A 19,463-nucleotide genomic window follows, 5' to 3' on the forward strand; every position below is an offset into this window, starting at 1 on the left:
CTCGAAATTGATGACAAATTTGGTGACTGTTTGGCGACTTTGGTGGTAAAATAGAATACTTCAGAATCTCCAATAATTTTGGCGACAGGTCCATTAAGACTTGCTTCGTGATGATTTTTCAAGAAACTTCTCTCCCTCTCTCGGAAATTATAAGAAGCTGAAAGATGGAGCTCGAATCAATGAGTTGAGTTAAGTTCCAATTAGTGAGTTGAATATCAAGTCATTTTAAGAGTCTCGAAGTCAAATATTGGGATACTTTGAGTAGTATGCTGAATGAGCAGTTGTGTCTTAATATTGAAATAACATCTTTATATGCTATTGAGCCTGATGGAATACTTTACCATATACCCATTACACAGGCCCCTTTGGATTGTGGGGAATTTTTCGTAACAGTATATATATGTGAATAATTTTTATTGTTTTTTCTTTGTTAATTTAATTTTTTTAATTAAATTTTAGCATCATTATCAATATTATTTTTAATTTCCTACATATTATCTTTTTCGGTCATTAAAATCATGCTCTATTCTCTTAATATTATTTTTTTAATCTATTTTCAGTGCAAATACTTTAAAGATTTTAATAAATGTAACGTTTTCATATGCATACATTTCTTCCGCAGCCATAATGATTCAGAGCATGATATGAGGTTATGATTTATATGTGGGCAGATTGCCTCCCTAGAGAATTTTTCAGGAAAAAAATGAGGTATATTAGGGCACCAGAAAAAAATTCGATAGTCATTTTTTTTCGTATTTTACTGGCTAAGAGCATAGCAAGAGAGCAGAATTCATAACCTTCTTCCTCCGGTTCCTATACCTCAGTCACGTCATACTTTTGGTTCAAAGATTTTCCAGTTCACCTAGCCCTTTCTGAATGAAATTTTTTTTAATCGCTTCTTCGTAAAATTGTCAATAATTTTTAAGCACTGTGGTAAACATATCAGGATTTTTTTTTCACAAAGTAAGAATCTGATTGAGATACTTGGGGACAATTCATTGAATTAAATTTTAACTGTGAGGAAATTAACTGAATTTTTCTTGTCAAAAACAGATAAATATCCAAATCTAAGTGCTAAAGATCGCAAATTTTAAGAAGATAGCTCCAACGCGGTTAGATTAATAGCCTAAATATCCACTTAATTGCGAACACAAAATGCGTGACATCTAGAGATATCTGTACTAATTACCAACTTATTAGTTATCGTCAGTTACTCAATTTCGTGCTTTAGGATTTTGTATACTACAAATAAAATTTTGAAAATTCTATAATATTTCACGACACTTTTCTGAGGAATTAAGATTCAAACTCTGGAACCCACTGCTATTGCTCTAATCTTTCCTAATATTATAATATAACAATATCACCTAGTATATTACTTCCTCAGGATTTCTGGTTATTATCATTGCAAATGAATTTCGTTGTAAACCAATAGTTGTTTCGAGGAGTTTTGGATACTCCTATGTAATCCCTGATTTCTAAAAATGTGATTTCAAAACCACCATTGTAATAACTCCTCATCATAACACTCTGATATTATTTAGCTTGTATGAAAATTATTTAGTTGGTCACTGCTATTCTATTCGTAATCATGTACTGAATCTTGTTGGCCTTCCGCACAACTCAAAGACACAAAGGCAAGAAAAGGCACACATTTTTAACGTGTCTATTATATTTTTATTAGTATTTTTTTTTTGAAACTATAACAGTGATTCGAAATCACATAACTTTTCCACATTATTTAGTAGAAATAGCTTTACAAAGCACATTTTAAAGTTCATTATTATATCTGTTGTGTAATTTTATAATACTTTTTTTCAAATTCATTACCAAGAATTTATGACACTTGTGTGAAATTAAACTTTATTTAAATTATTCAATCAACTGATAATCAAATCTTAATAGCACTAAAATAGGATATCCTTATTGATATTGTACAGATGAACAAAATTTGAATATTCTAAAGTAAATGAAAGGTATTAAACCATGTATATGTATCTTTATGCATTAATCTGCCTCTGTATCTATCTATTTTTAATAGGTATACATATGAAATAAAGGCAAGAAAAGACACATTTTGCATTCTATGTTATACTTTTATTAGTCTTTTTTGGCGGAAGGGGGAAACTATTGCAGCGATTGATTACATGATAAAATCTTTAAAAGAAGTAGCGTTTCAAAACACACCTTTATTAGTGTACTGAAAAGTTGCAATTTTGGTTTTGATTTTGATTGCTTTCTTTTTGTTTATTTTTTCTTTTAATTGAAAGTTCATTATCATATATGTTATATAATCTTATAACACTCTTTTCAAATTCACTACCAAGAATTTATGTCTTTCGTGTGAAATCAAAATTTAATTAAATTATTCATTTAACTGATAATCAAATCCAAAAAGCCAAAAAGCATTAAAATAGGATATCCTCATTGATATTATACATGTGAACAAAATCTGAATATTTTAAAATAACTGAAAGGATATTAAAAATCGATTTGAAATTCCATATTTTCTCTACAAATAGGAAAAAAAGTATGGGGAAAGTTGAATAAGTATGGGGAAATGTGATTCAATAATCTGGTTATAAAGTTATCAGAAATAAAATACTAACTTCATAGTATTTACTGATTGCATATTAAATAATTAAATAATTATTATGCATAATTTGTCACAAAATTTGTATTGCAACAGAGAAAAATAGCTATCAATATTTTGGTATAAAATTATTTGAACATTATAATCTTATCATTACATTACTCCTCCTGCTTCTTCAATGCTTATAGGCTTGTACAACATAACCCTTTGCGACGCACTACCTTTTAAATTTTATGCTCACACAAAAAAATTTTTAGATAACCAATTTAGACCTATAGAAGTACATAGGTTAAATTTCGTAAAGATTGTATTTATCGTCTTGATTTAGGGATATTCCATCACCTGGAACACTGTGCAGCTACAGCTCTGGAAAGTGCGACTAAGAGAGCATTGCAGTGAAGCGCGAAGATGAATAAAAATGTCTAGAATTTGAATAAAAAAAACGTACAACGTTGCATCTGTATAGCAGATTTAGCATGATCCAAAATGCACCACAAGAAGACATGATCAGAGTTACTACTGAAGGACAATTTTTGAATTATTTTTGGTGTTTGGGAAAAATTTAGCTTAGTTTGGGAAAAAAATTTCGCTTTGGGCCACTTTTAATACAATTAATTTGCAAAAAAATCTATAGTTAGATTTAAAATAAAAAAATAATAAGCTGTTTTATATATATATATATATATGTGTGTAAAAAATTTTGAACTATTATATAAAACGAACATTAGCGAAACTCGAAATAAAGAACAGGAAATTCCGTGTAGCTATAAGTAAAAATTTAACAGATAAAAATAAAAGAAAGAAAGAAAAAACCCCAAAACTTCAAACTCATTGTAAGGGTTTGGCAATTTCCAAGGATTCTGATCCTCCCAAACACTGTTCATTGCGTTAAGTTCATTTTCAACGAAAAAAGAAAATACAATGAAGACACAGGTATTCTCTTTCCGGCATAGCGTCCCGTCGAGTAACACTATCAGCTCAGTGTTCTTGCTGATGAAACACCTAATTGTATCATGCGATTATATGTATGTTTTCTCTATGAAAAATTTAAAAATATATAGAATAAATAGCTTAAGATACAGCCAACAAAATAACATTGTAATTATTTTCTAACAATTACTTTTTACTACAAAAAAATTAACAAAATTCTTTGAAAAAATAGACTTTTTACATAGCATGCTATATCTGAAAATTATGAATCAGCTTGATTTAAATTATCATCTACTATTAAAAAGAAAGTTAAAAGTGACTCTTAAATATATTTTTTTTCATTTATAGTTGAATTTAGCGATTTTAAAAGAGAGCGAAGTTAGGTGCTCCATGTAATGGAACGCAAAGGGTAGATAGAATAAAGTGTCATCTATTCTTACGAATAACCCTAAAATAACTTACTTTAATTCGAAATACTTTTTATCGTTTCACATATATCTTGTAGTTTTTATGCTTCGATTTGAATTTTTTCATTGCTAAATGAATTCACTCGGCGCCGAGTCAGATAAAGAACATATTAAGATTTCAATTAAAGAAAGCGAGGGAAGTATTTGATGCGAGGAATTGAAGGGGAAAGCAATTAGAAACTAAGAAATATATTTACATTCTATACATTCCATTTAAACAATTCTGTGTTACCAAGCATTCATAATTGTCAAAAGGAATGAATCTTAATGGTAACAGGAAAATATAACTAGAAGATGAGAAATAAAAAAATATTGTAACTCATTAAATCACTGAATTTTTCGCAGATGAATTTTAGAAAAATATTATTTCAAAAAATGGGGTGATTTTTTTTATTATTATTATTTATTTATTTTTTTTGTATTTCTATATTACAGGATTCAAACATTAAAAATCAGAAAAACAATTAAAATTGCATTCATAGAAGGTCTTTTTTAATTCTATATTAATAAACCATTCTTCCTTCTTATACGAATCTTGCATTAAATTAATGAAACAGTCTTATCATTAAAATCTGACAACTATGTCTTTAAACTCATCTCTGTAAATTATTTCAAAGTTTTAATAATTTGAAATGAAAAATGAAACCCTCATTTTTAAAGTTCAGCATTCGCTTCTACGAAATAATCGTTTGTCAAAAACGGGAAGAGTTTATATGAAAAGTTAGAGATGTTTTTTTTTGTAATATAAGTTAAAAACACAAAGAATTAATTGACGTACGAGCAACGCTATCAGTTATTTTATTTTTCCTATAGTTTTTATATATAATTTTTTTATGAAATAATAAAAACGAAGATATTTCCAGCAATACTTTAATCATAATGATTTCGCTTCTAAATAAATTAAATAAAACAATTTATGTTTTTAAAGGTAGATATCTTTATAATTTAATTGCATTCTACTTTTTTGCCTTATATTAATAGTCATTTATTTTAAATATTGTAGACTCTTAATCAAGCATTTCTCCTATTCATAATCAGATAACACTACTCATATGGATTCAGATTTTTAACTACAATAATGCGCTTACTAATCAATTAATTAGGAAAATATTTCAATAGCATATTATCAAAAATGTGCAGTTATCCAATTGACACAATAGAATTTTAAAGTACTAGTGCACCAAGAATAAATGAGTGAAAAATCAATTATTATATTCTGTCTTTACACCCAAGAAACAAGTAAAATTAAGTAAAACTTTTCAAAAATAATTGTTCCATGTTATAACGTGTTTTTAAAACTTGAAATATGAGAATCATGATTTACTTCATTGGAAAATATTTTACTTTTCATACATATATATTTCTGATCGTTTCTTTTACATCAGACATTTTTTTTTCGTTTTTATTCTTTTCTCATTTAGCACAATTTTCTTTAGCCGTGGGGTGTTAAAATCCTTTTTTTTCTATTGAAGGTGTAATTTTTTTATAAAAAATTAAATAATAGCAGAATAAATGTCATAAATAGCAAGTTGCATTAGTACGATTCAACTTATCATATTTAAAAACATATTTTAAATATTTTAAATGTTATCCACTTTCAGAATATGTTTCATATATACATTTGTACAATTTAACTTATAATATATTTTTAGATGGAATGTATTTATCAACTTTCCCTCATTTCTTTATGTACTAGACTTCTGAAATTTCGTACAGTTGCTTGTTCCTGATATTAATATTACTTTTTATTTAATATTTTCATCTTTATTGACGATTAAAAATTTAATTAAATTGGATTTTCATTCCATGTTAGTCGTATCATCTAGAAATAAACATCATATGATTTCAAACAGATATGATTTCAAAACTCAATAATATTTTGTAGAATGAATTATGAAATATATTTAGGACTAAACAGTAAAAAATATTTTTTTTTCAAAAATATGGAAGAAGATGCAAAATTATAGAAATATGAGACTCCAGTAATACAAGGGAATTAAAGCATAACAAATAATATAAAAAAACAATTCCTAAGCATTTATAGAAAATTAAAAATCATATCAGAATGAATATAATTCATCTTTATTTGAAGTAAAGGATGATCTTAAAGCCTTTCTATGATAACAAAAAATTATTCCCAAAAATTTATTATCATTTGAGATATGATTGTTTTTATTTACACTTACGTCAGTAAATTTTTGTATGAGCACCGTTCGTAGTGCGAAGAATTGCAAGGCGGTATTCCAATTCCTGTTACATATTATCCAAGATTTCGACTGCTACACTAGATACAGCAACTAACTTTGTGATCCAAATTTTGAGCGCATCAATGTCTTCAACTCCCGCTGCAAATATTTTGTCATTAAAGTAACCCAAAAATTAATATAAACCATCTGTGATGGCAAAAAATTGAAGGTGCGCTTGCCAACGGTCCACCTTAATTTCCAGAAAGGCGACACAAAGTGACCGATAACTTTAAAAAAGCGGAAAAAGATTTATATCTTCTAAATGAATTAATTTTCGATTTAAGACTATTCTCCTGTGAACTATGTTTCGGCAAATAATCTCAGTGGGCGGGTGACGAACGTCATTTTTTACTTTTGTGACAACTGTATGCTGATGTGTGTAGCACGTCGTTAGCGATTCTGTAACAAAAGCAATTCGACTTATTTGGCACGTCTTTCCACTGCAATTAGTTAAACAGCAATGATCAATTTAAATTCATGGAATCAAAGAAAATTGATAGTTTATCTTTGTTGATGCTATTTTGATTACAATCGAATATAAAATCACTATTTCTGCATTTGTTGCATCGTATGCTGAAATAAAATTTGAAACACGCAACTATTCTATAGATAAGATTTTACAGTGTTATTATAGATGACTCTATTTTAATATTTTTCATAATCAGGGAAATATTTGATGAATGCCCTGTGTTTCTACCAATGTGTCTGGTATTTACGATTTTTTACACCCATATTTATGATAAGAAAATCTTTATTTACTTTTTAGTATACTAATAAAAGTGTGTTTAGAATTCTTGAAATATTATTATTCTTTTATTTTTTTAAGATCTTAGTTTTTTATTTTATTGAAAGGAAAACATGAATAACTAAAACGCTGTTAAGTTTTCCATCTTCGTTTTCGTAAATAAAAAAAAAAAATTACATTGTGTTGGAGAGTCATGTAGAAGTAAACATAGTCTTGATGAAAAGCTATAAATTAGCTCATTTTATATTTGAAGCATTCATTAATTTGCAATCCCCTGATATATACATATTTTGATGCCCTTATTTTATCTTCAAGCTTTCTCATCAGACTTTTCATATCAAAGTAAAATACTTGTCAAGCTGATGTATCAATTGTTTATTAATGATCTTCCAGCTACCTTCTTTCAAAATCATCAGTGTAAAATTACTAATCATATCATAAATATCTCTTGAAATTACACAATATAGTAAATGAAAATGTTTCATACAATGCTAATTAATGTCTGAATGAATAGCAAGCCAATTGATGTTTAAGTTAATATCTTTTATTTCATTTTAAAATGATTTAGCTTTTAATTTATTGTTTCCTTTAAAACTTATTCTAAAAATAGTAGGATATTAATTATCATAAAAGGCTTTTGTAATTTTGTATTTTGACAGAATAAATCTGTACGCTTGAGGGGAAAAAATTGATTTTTTTTATGTCTTCTTAATACGGAATGGAAAACTTCTACATAATGCTTCGGCTGAATATTTTTAATGCTTATGAAATTGAGTAAAATTCTAGATCACACTGTATTATAACAGTAGTTTAAAAATTGAAAGCAAATATAAATTAATTATTTTATTTTATTGCTCTTGCGTACGTGCATATGTGTGTGTGAGAGAGAGAGAGCGTATGTGTTGATAAATTGATTTAAAACATTCTATATCTCAGTTTGTTTCAATAAAATTTCATCGAATTGAGTTTATTCAAATTGAAAAAGTTTCCTCTTTACTCATTTTACAAAAGTTGTAAATATCTGCTTGTTTTCTTAACCAAACTTATAAATAAAAATTTGTTTATAAACTTATACAAAAAAAATTTCTATGTATACTGATAATAATATCTTTTCAAGCACAGTCTTTATTAAAATGAAATTACTAATATCTTAAACAAAATATCTCAAATTTTTTAGTGTTTTGTTTTAGTTTGTTTTATACACTGAATTTAAATTCGAACTGTATTATAAATATATTCGAACATTTAAATTCTATCAAGTATTAAGAATTCTATAAATACAAAAATTCATAAAGTGAAATGTCATATAGTATGCATAGCAAAGATATCATCTTTCTTGATGAAATAAAATGTTGGCGAATTCTAATGAAGAACAGAAGTTCAAAGTATTTACAATTATTTTCCTTATCATCTGCTATGCATGATTTTTTGCATGAACAAATTGTTTTATTAGTTTTACATATTTATTTTAACATCAATTATTTTTAATATAAAAATTTGTGTTTTGTTACATTTTATATAACATATTTATTCAAATTATGTAATACAAGAATTTTAAAAGTTTCACACTTTTTTATCATCACAGCAAAGATTTTCAGTAAATTAACATTTATATTTGCTTATAATTGTAACAAAAAAATTCTTCAGCTAGTCACTGAATTTATGTTTGCTCACATAGTAAGAATTGTGCCAAAACTTTATTTTCCAACAAGTTAATATCATTATTTGAAATAAAATCGAACTGAAAGAATAAAAATAAATAAAAAAACTTAAAATTCTTCAATAAAACTTATTTTATGAAACGAAACCAAAGGCAACATAGTAATGAAATTTCAATTCTTTCACAAAATATATTATAATAATCACTACAGTGAAAAAAAATTTTGCAGTAAAAAGAGTTTTGCAGTAACTCATTGAAATCGATTTTATGATTTTTATTAATTTTTTCGATGATCTATACTGTATGTTTATATTTACAGCAAATTAAAATCCTAAAAATTTAAAATATTTGTCTGCAGATAAATTTCAAAATATACTCATCTCTTCTAAAGGTTCTTGCCAAAAAAATATCTTTATTGCAGAATAGCTACACCATTTCTGCAAATTTTATTCAGATTTTTGTTTTTTATATAATAACTGCAGAGTGAAAAAAAAAATTCAAAATTCTTCTGTAGCAATTCATCGAAAAGCACTATCTCTTTGTGCAAAGCCTAGCAGAATAATTGATAATTCTTGCAAAGTTTTTTTAATGTCAAGTTGTTTTACGCTATCATCAACAGAAAATTTTTAGAAATTCAAAACTTTTCTTCAATGTAGCAAAATAAACTCACTGAAAAGCACTTTACCTACACAGAAAAAAGAAATTCCTTTTCATGAGATTATAATCCCTGCTGATATTCGAAAATATTTTCAAAAATGACATTTTCCAAACAGGCGAAACTATTATATATATTCGTCTCAAGTGTTTTCATTCCACATGCAGAGCCGCATAACTCTCAGATGTTTCAAATACCACCTTAAAGATAGCTATAAATCTAAAAAAATGTTGAAACAGAACGAAATGTACAATAAAATAAATCTATGGCTGCCACAGTGATGTCGATACGTGGAAAAAAAAACAAGTTGAAAAAGCGGTTTTTCTGAAGAAAAATCTTTCATCCGGGATTAAAGCCAGAGTGGGTATTATTTTCGGCGGGTACGGTTAATCCTTTCTGGAATATGAATGGAGGGGAAAGATTTGACTCAAGAAATGGTTGTCTGAAGAATCACTTCTACTTTACCCAGTCACTTATTTAGTGACGCGGAAAGTGCTCTTGAAAGCCATTTTCAGATTTCGAGTTGCTTGTGTTTTGATATTCTGTAAGAGATAAAAAAGAATCCAGAAAAAGACTGGTTGTTTGGTTTTTGAAGTATTTTTATAGTATTAAATCTTTACGTATTTTATCAAGAAATAAAATTTCGGTATATTTTAAGGAAAAAAATAATATTAATAAATTTGGGCAATTCAAATTCTAAATAATAACGTATCAATTTGGATTTTCTGAGTAAATACTCTTTATATAATGTTGATTACCATCGGATCATTTCAAAATTCAACAAAGTAAAATAAGCGAATAGTTGGCTACCATCGAAATGAAACCATCAACGAGACACCAACACCAACGAGAATAAAAAAATAATAATAATTTAAAAAACTCTTTTATCAGTAATATAAAAAGGAAAAAAATTGTTAAATGTCTGGTTGTCAAAACAAAATTCACAAAAGAGTAAAGAGCAGATAGTAAGTAAAGTAAGTAAATTGCAAGTTACAACCACATTTATAACGTAATCTTATTTATATGAAAGCTTAGTAATTGTTTTGTTTTTTATGATAATCATAAAGTTTGTTCACATCATTAGCAATTTCTGAGGTCATTTTCCTCATTTAATTGCTTTGAGTCTGCATATTTTTATTCATATTATTTTATTTATAATTATTAATTGCGTGTGTGTGTGTGTGTGTGTGTGTATGTATGTATGTGCGTGTGCGTGTGTGTGTGTGAAAACGCTTTTCATTTATTTTTATATTTATCACTTATTAATTTATTAATTTTTAAACTTTATTTATTTAGAAATAATAATTACTAAAGATGATAGTCTTTTCTTTTTCAAATCATCTGGGAGGCAAAATCTGACTATATTAAACAGATCAGTTTTACAAACATCCAAGTCTTAGCTGGCAATAAAGTCTGCTCACTCTCAAAAGAGCAAACCACTACATTTAATCAAGCGATTATTTTGAAGTTCATTTATTTAATCTAAACAATAATGTAAAATGCTATTCTTTTCTTAGAAAATCTTCTTCTAATAATCTGGATTTCTAAGAATAAATATTCTATTTCAAAAGCAATCAATATATTCAATATTCTACTTGATTACTTAATATTCTAAATAATTTTAACATTTTAATTGATTACTATCTATTCTCATTAATTCATAATTTTCTACTAGAAAGGTAAATATTTTCATTTTCTTATAACTAACTTGTTTTTTAGTTTCAATTATTTTTTATCAAAAATATTGATGCCAAAACAAAATATCAAAATCCTGATATTCTATCAGAAATACTCTAAATACACAGAAAATTTTAATCCCAATTATATCATTACGAATTTATAATATAGCTTTATAATATAGTAAGGAAGATATTTTTACATATAGCTCTAAGGGGCGATGCATGGATGCCAAATCAGTGGTCTCCAACCGTGGCGACAAACTTGGTGGTCATTTAACGAGTTTAGCGGAAAAAACGAAAAACCCAGAATATTCAAAAATCTAATCGCTATTTCCCTTATTATTCAATTTCTGCCGTTTGCTCTAAAACATTTTATCCCTTATATCGGAAACTATAAAAGGTCGAGAGTCAGTAGCCAGACAATAATGAGACGAGTTGAGAGGTGTCAGTAGTCAAGCGAAATCTCTCTTGGAGTGTTGATCTCTGGCAAATTTTCTCTGAGAGCTTTCTGCTGTTACGACTGTTTATTATCAATGTGCTGCTTTTTACTGATCTGTTTTCTGTATGCTTCGTCTGTCCTTTATTACCGATGTATAGTTTTTTCTTGTAGAATAAATCATCATTATCCTTTATTGAATTTACTGAGTTTCCTTGCACTTTTCTTCACCGTACATCGGCGAATGGATTTTGGAAATTTCCGAAACAACATTTTAACTTTTATGGATATATTTATGTTTTCATGGCATCTTATGTTTTTATAATAATGAAAAATTTTGGATAAAAAATATTTTTTATTCTTTACTAAATAAATAAAAGCGAATTTAAAATGGTTCTTGTTTTCATTATTTTCTGTTTTTTTTTTATCTTTAATATATTTCATGATCCAAGATTATAAATATTATGGAATTCAAAAATTAATACTTCTTACATTTATTTCTAGAATTCAGCGAAATCAGTTTTTAGGTAAATCAATATATTAATGGATAATTTAGATTAAAATTGTTAATATATTCCATTGTCATCCGTAACTAATAACTATTTAAAATTTCAGAACTCATGTACATCAGGAAGTGAACGGAAAACAGATTACAAAATTCCATTCTTTAAAGCATCAAACATGCAAAGTTAAATAGAAGCGTTTAATAATAATAATAATAATAAATTATCCTAATTTTGTATATTCTGTTTCGAAGGTATATACTGGCGAATATGATGAATACATTTAAATAACAAAACTGCCAAAAAAAAACAAGTTTAAAATTGTATTTTTGTTGTTGCTGTTAAACTATTTCTACTAAATTGGTTAAAATGTGAGAATTAAAACTTTAATAATAAACAGCATTTTCAGTGATTATATATGTACGTATCTTTACTATTCAAGGAATAATTTAGCCTTCTTTATTTATAATATTATTATAAATAAAGAAGAAATAAAGAATAAATAAAGAAGACCTTCTTTATTTATTAATATTAAAAATATAACTAAGAAAATTATCTTTACTATCCTTTCAGATATAAGTATTAAATTCCTTTAAATCAAATAATGCAAAGTGAAACTAGCAAACAGAAAAGTAATAAAAGTCCTTTCTATTATGTTTTTAATGTAAAAATAAAATTTGATATAAGACAAAAAAAAATGATTCTTCCTTTTGATAATAATATCACGTAGATACTTTAGTATAGAACTTAATGACACACACAAGAAGTAGAGCAAAACCAATTTATTAACTGCACTCTGAACATAGTGACTGACAAATCTTCTGCTTTTATACTAGCAGGGGAAGTTCCAGAATACTTTTCTGGAGACAGTAAGAAAAGTCCAGAACACTTATCTGGTAAACAAAAGAAATATCCAGAATCTTCTAGAACATGAAATAAAGAGAAACATAATATCAATTAAATCAATATTTACACAAACTGTGAATCGCGGGATTCGAACTCACAATCCCTTGATTATGAGATCAGTTCTATGACCATTCGGCCATGAAGAGCCCACTGGTTCTTTTCAATGCGGCAATTAAAAGAAAAAAACAACACTACAATTTGAAATGAAACTGATACCGAACAACAAAAATGCTATTTTCAAATATATAAGCTTTTTATCCAAAACATTTTCTTTCCAACTGTTACATTAATTGCTTTTTTAATTGCAAACCTCAATAATCGCATTTCTAACTAATTAAATACTGCTAAATAATATGCAAAAAACTAAAATGTATATCATGATCAAACTCTGCACATATTTCCTAAAAAATAATTAAAAAGTTATATTTATTGAATACGTTTAATAATGTAATACTTTTACGTTTAGTACTCTAATAATCTTAATACTGTAATACTTTTATGTTTAATACTTTAATAGTCTTAATACTGTAATACTTTTATGTTTAATACTCTAATAATCTTAATACTGTAATACTTTTTTGAAATTTACAGAAATATATAAAAAGCATTAAAAAGCCTAAAAATAAAGCCAAAATTTAATTTTTGGAAAGTTACAACAGATCTCTAATAGTTAGAATGTGAAAGCTTAAATTTCAGCGTCAAATTTTCAATTGATTTTATAATTTATAAAAAATATCTTATCTTTTATAATAAAATACATTTTAACAATTACTATCAAATGAAATAAATCTTAAGAATCAAACTTCATTATTAGTATATTAATAAACTATTCTTAAAAACATTTTAAACTGATATTCAAGACATTTATAAAACTAAAACTATATAAAGTATCGATCTTAATAATATAGGAAGCAATCAAAACATATATAATTGAATTGATTTTTTAAATAAAAAAAAGTCGTATGTCAGTTGACATTACAGATATCTTCACAGTATTGTTCATAAAAATATTTGTCGCTCATGAAATCCCTCTCTCACGTGTTTTGTGCGTAAAATAATAATTTGCATATAAAAAGCTTATTTGTATACTACTGATTCTGCAAACATTACACAAACAGCGACAACATTGCACCTTCATTTGCTTCCTTTCTTCAAATAACATTCGCGCTTAGATATCTCAATTCTAGACTTCTTCCTATTTGGGAAAAATTACTCCCGTTTCTTTCATTTTATTTTATTTTAATTTATGAATATTTCTTTGATCTTTTGAAAAGTATTCACATATTTTTCTTTTCGATACATTCAGCTTTAATTAGCCAAATCTTTTCAGAGTTATTTTGCAAAGAAGCGGAATAAAGAAAAGAAATGTTTTCCAAATCCCCGCACCCAGTAGCCGTAACTGCGCTTTTCTTTTTCTTTTTTTTTTCCCCCTTCTCATAGCGTCATTTTTTTATTATTATTTTCTTTCATTCGCATGCTCTTTCCTAGCGCATATTAGCATTACATATTCCACTTTTACCTTTGATATGATGTGACGTTGGGAGAAAAGGAGGATTCCAAATTCCTCCCGTCGCTTCACTTCGCTTCGTTTGACAAGGGGCGAAAGAAAGATCCAATTAGATTAAAAATAAATTCCATTGTGAAATGCTTCTGTACGAGGCTCTCTCAGTTGTTAGTTGGTATTCGCTACTAAAAAAAAAGTGGCGCATTGAAGAGTCTTTAGGTTTGGGATTATTTGAAAGACCAATGAAAAGTGAGCATTCAAAATTAAGAGACGCGCTCGGTTTCTTTTTACTCAGAAAATCAAGAGAATTCAATAAATCAAATAAAGTTTAAGATGGAAGAGATGAGAATTTATTTTCTAAACAATTACTTTTATAGTTCTTGATAAGGTGAGAGTGACAATGGAAGCTGGAATCTTTCTCTATTATATGAGAAAAAGAATCCCATCTAAGAGTTTTTTGAGGTTGGTTTAACTTTATTTTGTGCGATTTATAAATGCTTACTAAAACCTAGATATTGATATTTTTTACGTATCTGAGGTTAATTCAAACAGAAATGTTAAATTTAATATTGGTCTTTAAGAAAAAAAGATTTATGAAAAAAGCACTTATAAATTGTTGCTTTGGAAAACAATTTATTTTAAATAGGCATTCTTTAGGATTTATTTTGAAATATATTTCACTACAGAAAAAAAATTTATCGTAGGGGCTTAAAATATAGCCAACTGCCAGAATATTTTTTTAATAAAAACAGGTGAATATTTTACTCCACTGCTAAATATCAGGTCCGAAACTTTTGTCATCTTTCTATTTTCGACGAAGCACTTTTTAAATATGACAATCCAAACTCATGCAATATCGATAAATTATGGCATGCATATTAAAAACATTCTATAGAGATAATTTATTTATAGCAGCCTAAGGTTGTTATTTCTTGTATAGTAAGTACTCACTAAGAAAGGTTTTTCCAATTCAATATTTAAATAAAAACAAACAAAAATTTCTAAGGGTTGTCTGAATAATTCGGAAGCCTGTTATTGCATAAAAACATTTTTACAACATATTAAAATTTTTAAAATGAGCATTTCTCCAGTGCCAATGTTGTCTCTGTATATTTTTTACTAATTTTAATAAATAATTAAAAATATTTTTAAATATATTTTATAAGTAAATATTTTTGCCTTTCAACTACACCCTTTGTACGCGCATAATTTGTGAAATAAATGCATTGTTTGTTTCTATACTATGGCTGCTAGTAAATTTTTAAAAATAAAATAAATACAAACAAATTAAACTATAATGCAGTATCCAGGGATAATGTTTCCGACTAGAAGTTCGAATCTACTTTAATATTTTTCATATGAGTTTTTAATCCTATTTTATTTATCATAAATACATACTTTTGGAAACAATAAAAATTTAAAATAAAATAATTTTAGAATTCAATAAAAAATATTCTGATAAAAGTGTAAAAATAAATTAACAAAAACTAAAAAATATTTTAATACGGCAGTTAATCGTTTGTTAAGCAAGGATTATTTTTATACTTTCATTTGTTATACGTTTTTTTCCCTTGAAATCAGTTGACAGTTTTCATGCTATTCTAGTTATAGTCCTAAAACTCTTTGATTTCAATCATTCATTGCAAAAAGCCTAAGAAAAGAAAATTCCATTGCTCAAACCTCCTTAACAAAATGGCAAGGTTTTTTTTCTTTCTTATTATTTTTATATTACATTTGAAAATTTTAAATTATATGCTTTTGTGAATGATTAATACCCCCGTGATCTCAGCGTCCCGGGTTCGAGTCCTGGTTCGGGTATGGTTGTTCTATCTGTGAGGTGTGTGAAAGAGCCCTCCCTCCCCCCCCCTTTAAAAAGGAGTTGTGCAAGCGACTGTGTGAGTGTCATCTTCATATAAGCTAGAAGTTAGACTTCTACCGTCGGGTGCTCAAGGGTCTTTACCCTTAGAAGCTACTGCACCTCCCTTTCCACCCTCAGGGGCTCACCTACTATAGGTGAGTACGGGTGTCCCAATCCCGAGGTACCCAGGGATCATTACTCCCTTTAGGTTTACTCTTCTCTGCGCCTTCTGCTTTCTGCTTTGTTTTTTCTTTCCCTCGACGGCAAGCGAGGGAGCTCTCCATGAGAAGCTGTCGCCGCTCTGTTTGCTTCTTGCTTCTCATGGACAGCCAAAAACCCCACGTGTATGCCGTGCGTGGCGACCCATTAGACGGGTGGTACATTTCGGTCCCCGGTGTATCAATCGGCTGGTATCCCAGCCATTTGGCTGGTCTGCTCAAGGGGATCAAGCGAAGGGGTCACCTTCTGGGGCTCTGCGTTAAGGGTGGTAGACGTTCCTGGAAGTGGCCCTTAGCGTATAAGTTCTGGCTAGCATCAGGGTAAGCGCCGAGGCTGGAGGCAACCAGAGCCGGTGGCTGCCTTCCCTTGTTGGGCTCCATGGTGGGTGGTGCCGTCGGGGCTTGAATTTTTTTCCCTTTTTGCATGGGTTTTTCAGACACTTCGCCACGTTTACCAATCACCGAAGATACTAGATTCTTAATCTTACACACACCAAAGACATTTAATAAAGTTTCACCTTTCATAGTTCAAAGATTGATTTCTTCATTTATTGGTGATGTCAAATCTACTAAAAAACTTCCGTCCGGGGATCTCCTTATTGAGACCTCATCAAAAACACAGATTGCTACGATGCAGAAATTAACACAACTTGGAGACTTCCCTGTAGAGGTAACTCCTCACAGGACACTGAATTTTTCTCGGGGAGTCATCTCCGATTTAGATCTTTTTGACTGTTCGGAGAATGAACTCATTCAGGAATTACATTCCCAAAAAGTTTGTGCAGCTCATCGCATAAAAATTAAACGCAATGGTTCATTCATTCCAACAAAACATGTCATTCTAACTTTCAGTAGCCCGGAACTTCCAAAATTTATACGTGCTGGCTATATACAATCCAAAGTTAAACCATATATACCAAATCCTCTGCGTTGTTTTAAATGTCAGAGATTCGGACATTCGCAGGGAACTTGTCGTGGCAACCGTCGATGTGCCAAATGTTCAGCTGATGATCATGAAACTTCAGTTTGTAGCACACAGACCTTCAAATGTTTAAACTGCTCTGGGTCCCATCCTGCGTATTCTCGTGACTGTCCTAAATGGAAAACGGAAAAAGAAATTCAAAGTCTGAAAGTTAGAAGAAATATTTCATACGCAGAAGCGAAAAAATTCGTTTTAGACAGAACACCCAAACCTGGCCTTACTTATAGTGCCGCCATAAGTTCAACATTGAAATGCACTAGTTCTCAGACCGACTTTACAGATATTAATACATTGAAAACCTGCTCCTGTAAACATTCAGCTCTTGAATCAGTAAAGAGCAATAACGTACAAAAAACTGAAAATAATCGAAATTCAGTCTCTACTACTAAAAAATCTTCTCAACCCGTTTCTCAATCTAAAGATTCAGAATTTTCTTTAACTCGTTTCGCTAAGAAGAAACGAAAGAAAACAAAATCTCCTCCAAGTGCCAAAACATCTGACAATGAAGTCCCTCCTAAACCTCCAGATCCTTCTGATATACCGATTACTTCAGACTCTATCTTAGCAATTTGTCCATCTACATCTGATATATCTGATGTAGAAATGGATAATTTTCCTAATAAATCGCCTCCAGGCGGCCCTGCGTAACTTTTTCAAACATTTTTTTTTTTCATGTCTGGTTTCATTTCGTGGAATTGTCGTGGGTATCGTTCTAAAACCGTCGAAATCAAATCACTTTTAAATGAACACAGGCCTGTCTGTTTTGCTTTACAAGAGACCTATTTAAAACCCTCAATAATCTCTAAAATTAGAGGGTACAACTGCGTCCGCAAAGATTCAAATACAAATTTAAATGCTAGTGTTTCAGGAGGTGTTTGCATTTTCACTTCCAACTTCTACCCCAGCACACCAATTATCCTTCATACCAATTTGCAGGCTGTTGCTATTCAAGTCCACATAAAGACACTTATAACAGTTTGCTGTGTATACCTCCCTCCACGTGAGGTGATTTTACAAGAAGATTTAAACTCTTTAGTGGATCAACTTCCTATTCCCTTCATATTACTCGGTGATTTTAACGGACATAGCATCCTATGGGGAAATGAGGACACCAACTCTCGTGGCCAGCAAATTGAGCAGTTGATATCTGATCATAATCTCTGCCTGTTAAATAGTGATGAAAAGACATATTTTCACGAACCTACTCGTTCATTTCATTCATTAGACCTTGTTGTATGTTCGCCAATACTATTTCCACTTTTAAATTTTTCAGTTGGAAGAGATCTTCTGAATAGTGACCACTTTCCAATTTTGATTGCCCTTGCTGATAGTGTTAGGATGGCACAACGACCATCTGTCTACTTATTCCAACGGGCAGATTGGGAAAGCTTTCAGCAGTTGGCCACAATCACTGAAGCAATGGTTAATTGTTTGGATATCTCTGAGGCCGTTACACAAATAACTCAAATTATATTATATGCCGCTGATAATGCAATTCCAAAAAGTTCTACCAGACCTCGTAAGCTCTCCAAACCTTGGTGGAATAATGCCTGCCGTGAAGCGGAGAAGGCACAAAGTAAACGGTGGAATATTTTTAGAAGATATCCAACAACAGAAAATCTCGTTGCATTCAAGTGTGCAAAGGCATTTGCCCGAAAAGTTCGAAGACGCAGTCAGAGGGAATATTGGATTGGATACGTGTCTCGTATTACATCTAATATATCTAGTAAGCATTTATGGAAAAAAGTAAAGGCTGCTAACGGTATTTACCAAGAATTTACATTTCCGGTTTTAAAGAATAATTCCTGTACTTACTCATCACCCAGAGATATAGCCAATATTATTGCTGAAACATTTTCCAAAGTGGCTAGTTCAGACAGCTATAATCCTACATTTCTAAGTATAAAGAACTGTGCTGAGAGACAACCAATTAACTTTAAAGTACGACATGCCCTCCCATATAACTCTGAATTCGATATGTGTGAGCTGCAAAAGGCACTTTCCAAATCTCATAACACCAGTCCGGGACCCGATAGAATATCATACCATATGCTTAGCCATTTGAGTGTTCCATCACTTAA

At 29.3% G+C, this 19,463-nt stretch overlaps 1 protein-coding gene across 1 annotated transcript; it reads left to right on the forward strand.

The window, feature by feature from the left end:
- The first annotated feature begins 16,824 nt into the window (after positions 1 to 16,824).
- On the forward strand, positions 16,825 to 18,030 carry LOC129962203 (uncharacterized). The gene is made up of 2 exons (XM_056075942.1): positions 16,825 to 17,524; positions 17,579 to 18,030. Exons 1-2 carry the CDS (start codon positions 16,825 to 16,827, stop codon positions 18,028 to 18,030), a joined length of 1,152 nt encoding a protein of 383 aa, XP_055931917.1.
- The last annotated feature ends 1,433 nt before the right edge of the window (positions 18,031 to 19,463 follow it).

Source organism: Argiope bruennichi, chromosome 2 (assembly GCF_947563725.1).
Source record: "Argiope bruennichi chromosome 2, qqArgBrue1.1, whole genome shotgun sequence".
Classification (NCBI taxonomy): Eukaryota; Metazoa; Arthropoda; class Arachnida; order Araneae; family Araneidae; genus Argiope; species Argiope bruennichi.